The 7,332-nt window shown below is 59.8% G+C and overlaps 1 protein-coding gene across 3 annotated transcripts; it reads right to left on the minus strand.

The window, feature by feature from the left end:
• Positions 1-539: 539 nt before the first annotated feature.
• Positions 540-7,106, minus strand: TMEM74B (transmembrane protein 74B). 3 transcript variants are annotated; one of them, XM_043602699.1, is made up of 2 exons: positions 6,637-6,719; positions 540-3,121 (listed from the first exon to the last, which is right to left on the minus strand). In XM_043602699.1, the coding sequence occupies exon 2, from the start codon at positions 3,078-3,080 to the stop codon at positions 2,382-2,384; it is 699 nt and encodes a 232-aa protein (XP_043458634.1). In that variant the 5' UTR covers positions 3,081-3,121; positions 6,637-6,719; the 3' UTR covers positions 540-2,381. The 3 variants fall into 3 exon arrangements, with proteins under 3 accessions (XP_043458634.1, XP_043458635.1, XP_043458636.1); XM_043602700.1 differs by lacking the exon at positions 6,637-6,719 and adding an exon at positions 5,573-5,686; XM_043602701.1 differs by lacking the exon at positions 6,637-6,719 and adding an exon at positions 6,885-7,106 and having other exon boundaries at positions 2,117-3,121.
• Positions 7,107-7,332: the final 226 nt, after the last annotated feature.

Below are 7,332 nucleotides of genomic sequence, written 5' to 3' on the forward strand. Positions count from 1 at the left end.
CTTCCCAACTCCAAAGTGGATAACCAACACACTAGGGAAGCAAGGTTTGGGGGCCCTGGTGGCATGTCAGGTGGGAAAGGCAGTTCCTAGAAGTGAGGCACATCCCAGGGACCACGGGGTTCCCTGGGACCGCTTCACAGCCACCCCCCAACAAAGCCTGCAAAGAAGGTTCTCGGCACCCTGCGCCACGTGCCTCCCCGATTCCTTCCTAAACCTGTTTCTGACCCACCGGCTGGCAGATCTGAGCCGCACTCTTGGGGAAATGTTTTTGGCTCTCCGGTTTTCTTAATTCACTGACAAGGTAATGACGGCCTCGATCCATTTATACACATTTTCTAAAGGAGTTTCTGCATTAGGATGCAAAGCAGGCTTCTCTGGCTTGGAGAAAATCTGAGATTCCCAGGATATGATCTTCCAACAGATTTAGCCCCTAAATCAATTCACTGCATTTACACTGATAGGAACTGAGGGTCCCAGATGCCTCCACTCAACAGGTGAGACTCAAATGAGCCCCCCACTGTCCCAGTAATCTATACGGCTTGGACCAGTATTTTTATTATTATCACTATGGATTTGAAAGGCCTTAACCCATCCTTTGGGATGTCCAACTTGACTGTAGTTTACAGAGAGCATTCACTTCTTCCTTGGAACGAGGTGGGGCGGCGGGGTGGGGGGGTGGGGGGGGAGTGGAAATTGACACATCAGGGAAGCCCTGACTTGTGAATCTTTCACCAGCTAGAGGCTTTGTTCTTTTCAAACCACACCCCTTCGACACCAGGAACAGAGCCCAGCGGGCCAAGCTGAACAGCCCTTGTCCCCTCCAGTCCTCCCCCAGCCCTCTGCTCCTGGCAAAACCTGCCAGCAGGAGCAGATATTTGATCTGTCGTAGAAGCTGTGCTGTTACATTTCCCAGATGTTCGGCTCCCGGGACTGAAGGCTCAGGTTACGGCTAATCAGGGCTGCTCTAGCCTACAGACCCCATTCCCACCACACCCTCCCACCCCCAAGAGACAGTTGGGATCCAGGGCCCACGTGGCCAACTGAGATGGAGTGGGTAGGACCTGCCTGGGGTCAGGGGGCTCATGGAAATGACCCCTTTAGAGTCTTCACGTCAATGACCTAGAAGGTGTGTCCTCTCAAAGCCCTCTAGGGCCGGTCACACTGGGTGATGCCTCCCCCACCCCCGGGCCTCAAGCACCTGTATCTCCCCGCCCCCTAGAGCTCACTTCCTTTCCTCGTCAGTAGTTTAGAGTCTGGAGGGACTCTGCAGACACCCCACGAGAAAAACGGAACAAACAGTGGTCACTGCAGCTAGAGCTAGGCCACCAGAACATGCCTGATTTCTCCCCCAATACATTGGGGCTCACTTTACCGCTAAGGGGAAGAAGGGAGGTTACAAATTCAGCACTAAAAAAAAATTTTTTTTTTCTGCTCCCAGGATAAGGTCCGGGGCCAGAGACGTAACATTGAGAAGTGGGAGGTGACAGAAGCCCACATCCTGTCCACGGAAATACAACAAAGGACTCTCACCCTTTCTTGTATGAAAGACCGCTCTTGTCCAGGCGTGCGCTGGACTTTGTAAAATGTGTGCGACGATCTGGTCGCTGCAGGTAATTCGATCCCCAGACCAAAATCGGGCTGTAGCAAACTTTGGACTTCAACCCAGCCTAACCAGGGGATTCGGGACCACGCGAGCGGCTAGATGTCGGACAGCGGCGGCCACCCAAGCCGGGCCAGAAAATGGCGGAGATTGGTGAGCAGCAGCCAGACACCCTCCTTTCCTGTATCTACTGGGCTCCCATTCTGAGGGCAGAACTGGAGGGGCCCCAGGGATCATGCAGCCCAACCCTCTCAATTCACAGTCAGGGGGACTGAGGCCTGGAGAGGGGATGGTCGCCTCGGTGTTGATTTCTCCTCTCCTCGGGAAGCCAGCTCCCAACAGATGGTCAGGGCTGAAAGGGGGGGGGGGTCCCTCTGAGGTCGCCCAGCACCCGCACTTGGCTGATGAGGACAGCAGAGCTCCAGGAATTCCCCAAGGCATGAGAAACAGGATGGACAGCCTTTCAAAGGGCTCTCGATCCTTGGAAATGCCAAGAAACCTCATCCTCCCAGGGCAGCGGTTTCCAAACTTTTGTATTTTTAGCAGCAGAAGCCATCCTCCAAACAAACCTTATGCAAAACCTCAAGCTGCAAACACATCGGGCGGGGCGGGGGGTGGGGGGCTGCTCTCACATGTGCAGCCTGGGCCCGGCCCCAGACTCCCCCCCACAGCACCCAAGACTGCTTCCGCAGGACCCTCCGTGGAGCTCAGTCTGCAACCCCAGGCTCTCGGGGGCCTTGTAGCCCTGAAGCTGAAGCAGCCAGACAGGGTGAGCTCTTACTTAAGACCCCTGGAGGGTGTGGCTGGTCTCTGAGACCTGGACAACTTCGTTCTCCACCAGAGCCTGGCCCCCGTCCCCATTGAGCTGTCTCATGCGCAGGTTAATGGAGCCATAGGTCTTCCTGGAGCCCCTGCCAGGGACGAAGGTGGGCCGGCGGTACAGCTCGCCCTTGCACAGGGAGACCATCAGCAGCACTGACAAGAGGATGCCACCCACTGTGAGCAGCCCCAGGCCCGCGATGATGCACTTGTCCAGGTGGGAGCCCAGGCGGGCATAGTACATCTCGAGTCGTTCCATCTCCCGCGCTGTCACCGTGTCAGGGTTGACGCGGGCCTCACGGGGGATGGCGTATGCAGTCACCACCAGGAGGATCCCACTCACCAGAAAAACCAGAGCAGAAACAAAGCCATAATCCACCGGGCGGCTCACGGGCTCCAGGCCTGGCCCCTCTTCTGAACGCAGGGATAGATCGTCCCGCTGGGATCGGGGTCGTGAGGGGACGCCCCCAGGGGGGCTGGGGGAGCTGCCCAGTCTGGTGTCCCCAGGGTTCTGGAAATGGGTCTCACGCTCCTCTGAGGAAAAGCAGGCATTCTCCACACCCTCCCTGGGTGGGCCCACTGGGCCCAGAGGGGCTGGTCTCCTTGGGATCTGGGGGCCATTGTGCAGTGTCTTCAGTTCCAGGCTGGGGGGAGATGCCATTGGGAAGGAGGGCCCCCGCTCATCCCTTGGCCCCTTGGCAGCTGGAAGAGAAAAGAAAAAGTCAGTTGAATTTAGCAGACCTCGACCAAGAGCCTGCTGGCGCCACGAGCAATGTGAGGGCGGTCCAGGCACAGTCCCTGGGGGAGCCTGCCAGACAGATGGGGGTGGGGTCTTAGACAGTGACCGAGTGGTGCCATCCAGTCCAGCCCGGGACCTTGTCCCCCACTGGCTGGCAGGTGGCTTTGGGCAATTTACTTACCCTCTCTGGGCCTCGGTTTCCCTAGTAAGTGGTAATATACCTCTACTCCCTACTCAATGGGACTGATGTAGGGCTTGAGATAATCCCTGTAAACTTCTCAGAACAATAAGTATGAGCAGCAAGCTATCACTATCATTCAGATGGTGGCGATCAGGCTCAAATCCCAGCTTCGCCCCTTGAACTCGGGCAAGCGATGTGACCTCTTCAGACTCAATGTTCTTCTCATCTGTTAAATGGGAATAAGCAAAACGCCTCCCTCCGAGGTCGAGGTGAGGATTTCGCAAAATAATGCAAGGCCCCAGCCAGTTCAACTAAGGGACACGGCTGTCGTGAAATGAGAATGGCCGGGGGCAGGGGGGAGGGGTGGAGAGGAGGAAGATGACGTACAGACAAAGAGGAGAAAGTCAGAGAAGCTTCTAAGGCTTGGTGGCATTTGAGCCAGACCTCCGAGAGTGAGTGGAAAATCCCCCGGCAGTGAGAGGGGATGAGGGCATTCTAGAGAGGGTGCCTCAGAGGCCAGCTGGGACCAGCTCTCGGACCATTTTTGGCTCATAGAGGTTTTGCTTTTTTCTTGTTTCTGGTCTGTTCATTTGTTTTTGAAGTAGTTGCCAGTATAGAAAAAGCAAAAGATTTTACATTTTATTTTATTTTTTATTATTTTTTTTAACGTTTATTTATTTTTGAGACAGAGAGAGACAGAGCATGAACGGGGGAGGGTCACAGAGAGAGGGAGACACAGAATCTGAAACAGGCTCCAGGCTCTGAGCCGTCAGCACAGAGCCCGACGCGGGGCTCGAACTCACGGACCGTGAGATCATGACCTGAGCTGAAGTCGGACGCTTAACCGACCGAGCCACCCAGGCGCCCCAAGATTTTACATTTTAAACTTTGGGTTCCCGGCTTCTCTTGCAATAAGGGAAGAATCTGGCCCCCCCAGGCCCTCGTTCCCCGACAGCCACACTTAGCCGGAGTGGATGACGCATCCTCTCGGGCAGGTCCAGAGCCTGTCCCCCTCCAGGTCCTACCTCAGCCCCCTTCCCCACGCAGCAGACAGAACTCCTGATCCCACAGTGGAACTACTCTGTTCCGTGTACACACGGACACCCAGGGCCCCAGGCACACAGACCCGGGTCTCCACGCTGTATGGAGACCCCGCGGTATAGGGTGGCTCACACGCCCTGGTGCGTCTACACACACGTATACACATGATTCTAGATGTTTCTCTGCATTTCCATGCCTGAGTTTATTCTCCAGTGCTCTGTGGTTCCGTGTGTGTGTGTGTGTGTGTGTGTGTGAGAGAGAGAGAGAGAGAGAGAGAGAGAGAGAGAGAGAGAGAATATGAGCAAATGAAGTGAATAGAGTGAATGAATGAATGAAAAAGAGCCTCAGTGCAGGAAGGCACGTTTTTCGATCTTTCTGATCTTCCTTCCATCGTGGACTTTGCAGTAGATCCCTCCTCTTGGCACACACAGGGCCTTTCATCTGAGTACAAAGCCAGTTTCCGCTTACAACCCATTCCTACCACCGCGTCCCTCTCTCCTGAGTTCCAATTTAATAAACCTTTACTGAGCACCTACACGCCCCAAAGCAGGCACTTCACTCAGGAGTGTCTCCTGCAACCTGCACCAGCCCCGTGAGCAGAAATTACTGTCTCCGTTTTGCAAACCACAGCCACGATCCCCTGGCAGGCATGTGAGGGCCAGAGGTTGAACACGGCTTCCCGAAGAATTATGATCACCTACAAACCTGGGAACCCCAACTGTCCTGTCCCGGTGGCACCGTTCCGCCCTGCGTCCCTGGCTCTTCCAGCCCCCACTCGTAGACTCTACTCTGCCCCAGTGTTTAAGGCCACGGTGAGCAGCTTGAGGGCAGGGATGTGTCTGAATCCCGCCTGGGTCCCGCCCAGCCCCCCTGGCTTGGAACACAGCCAGCCCTCAGGAATGGGGCAGCAACCTGCCCAGGCAGACAATCCCTCCCCCAACCCCAACCCGGGGTAGCAGGGTACCTACTCAGAGCCAGGCTCTGCCCAGACTGCTCCCACTTTCCAGTAAACGGACAGAAGAGGTGTGGCGTGCTAGCTGGCTTTTGTACTCTTGGCACCAAAACCATTTTCCTGACTGCCACCGGGAACAGGGACTGGCGGTGACCCCTCCTGCCCAGTGGGTGTCCAGATGTGTCCCTTCCCCGCCCCAACCCCCCCCCCCCACACACACCCAGATCTTTAACACCTTACACAGAACTCAGCTCCTGGAGTGGCCCAAGAACTCCCCTCCCAGACCAGCATGCCGATGCTTCCATAGCCCAAGGAAACTCAGGGCACCCAAATTCTGGGAGCAGGGCTTTCTTTCACCCAGCAGGAACCCAAAACTTTTTCTTAGAGGACACCAGCGTCGGGACAAGGGCAGAGAAAAAGGAGGCGTCCTGTCACCCAGGTGTGTGACGTCTCCCACACACGGATTCAGAGATACCCACCAGTAGTTATAGAAGGGCACGCCCAGTCACCCCAAACACAAGCAGAAACAAACTGGCAAAGATGCGGGGCCCCAGTGTTCACGGCTCCCCCAACGGCACCAGTTACCTTCCAATTTTCTCTGCAGTCCAACAGGATCTGAAAGACGCACCCCAGCGCCACATCCACAACCCCAGGGACCTTTTCCACGGGCAGCACCCACAGACGTGGGAAGCCACGCAGGGTGACCCACAGATCCCGCAGACCACACTGGTACTCACACCCCAGGAAGGGGTAGAGCTGGTTACGCACACACAGTTAAGTACCCCCAGGACGGCTCCCCCCAAGACCCGCCCGGGGGCCGGCACCCCACCCACCGGCGCGCACCAACGCTCGGGGAGACAGACGCACAGCGGCCGTGGGTAAAGCTTCACAAAACCCAATCGATACACACACGCACGAGTTGTACACAAAGCCTCGGGACGCGCACATACGCACACGCAGGTCCACGCCGTTATACCCAAAGTTCCACGCAGAAAGCCCCAGCACCCAGGCTGCCCGTCGCACCGCGCGCCCGCCTGCCCGAAGCTCACACCCCCTGCTCTTGCCCTTGACCACAAACGCGGCCGGGCCGGGCCGGGCCAGGCCGGACCGGGCCGGGCGGCGCCGGTAGCAGGGCGGCCCGGCGGCCCGGGGAGGCCGGGCTCCGCGCCGACCGGCGTGCGCCCGGGTCCCCCTCGCCGCGTGTCCTTCGGCCGGGCCGCGAGGTCAGGCTAGCTCTCCCTGGCCGGCCCTCCGCGCCCGGGGCCCTCGGCCTCCCCCGCGCCGTCCCCGGGCCGCGTGCGTACCTGCGCCGGGGCCTCCCTCCCCGGCTCCGCACGCGGGAGGCGCGGGCACCGGCGGCCGGCGGGCCAGGGCAGGGGCGCGTCCTCCCCGCGCGCCCGCCCGCCTCCCCGCCCCGGCGCCCGCCCGCCGGTGTCTCCGCTGCGGCGCAGCCCAGGCGGGCGCGGGCCCGGCTGCCACCGCCTCGCCCTCCCCGGCTCCCGCCCCCTCCCCGGCCCGGCCCGGCCCGGAGCCGCTGCCGAGGAGCACGTACCTGCTCGCGCCGCGCGGGGCTCTACGGCGGCGGCCGCTGGAGGCTCCGGGGAGGGAGGGGCAGGGGCGGGGGCCGGGGAGCTCGGAGAGCCGCCGATCCAGCTCCGCCCGCGGCCGGCGCGGGCGCCCGGAGAGTTAGCGCGGGGAGGGACCGGGAGGCGGGTAGCAGGCTGGGTGTCGGGCCGACGGGGGATCAGGCTCCAGCCCCCTCCCTGTCCCCGGAGGGCTTATGTGTTCCGCCGGCGCCCGGGCTCGGGGAATCGAAGCTTGGAGCCCTCGGGGACGGGTGCAGGGGCGGGGCGCGGGGGTGGGTGCTGGGGGAGACCCCTCCCCCGCCGCCTGCCTCTCCCCCCCCGCCCCCGCCCACGCCGGGGAGCCCCTACCGATCAGAGCCCCTTCGCTCCCTCCGCCCCCGCCCCCCTCCCACACGCACAGCCCCCAGGAGGGAC

The sequence above is a fragment of the Prionailurus bengalensis genome, chromosome A3 (genome assembly GCF_016509475.1).
Source record: "Prionailurus bengalensis isolate Pbe53 chromosome A3, Fcat_Pben_1.1_paternal_pri, whole genome shotgun sequence".
Lineage (NCBI taxonomy): Eukaryota > Metazoa > Chordata > Mammalia > Carnivora > Felidae > Prionailurus > Prionailurus bengalensis.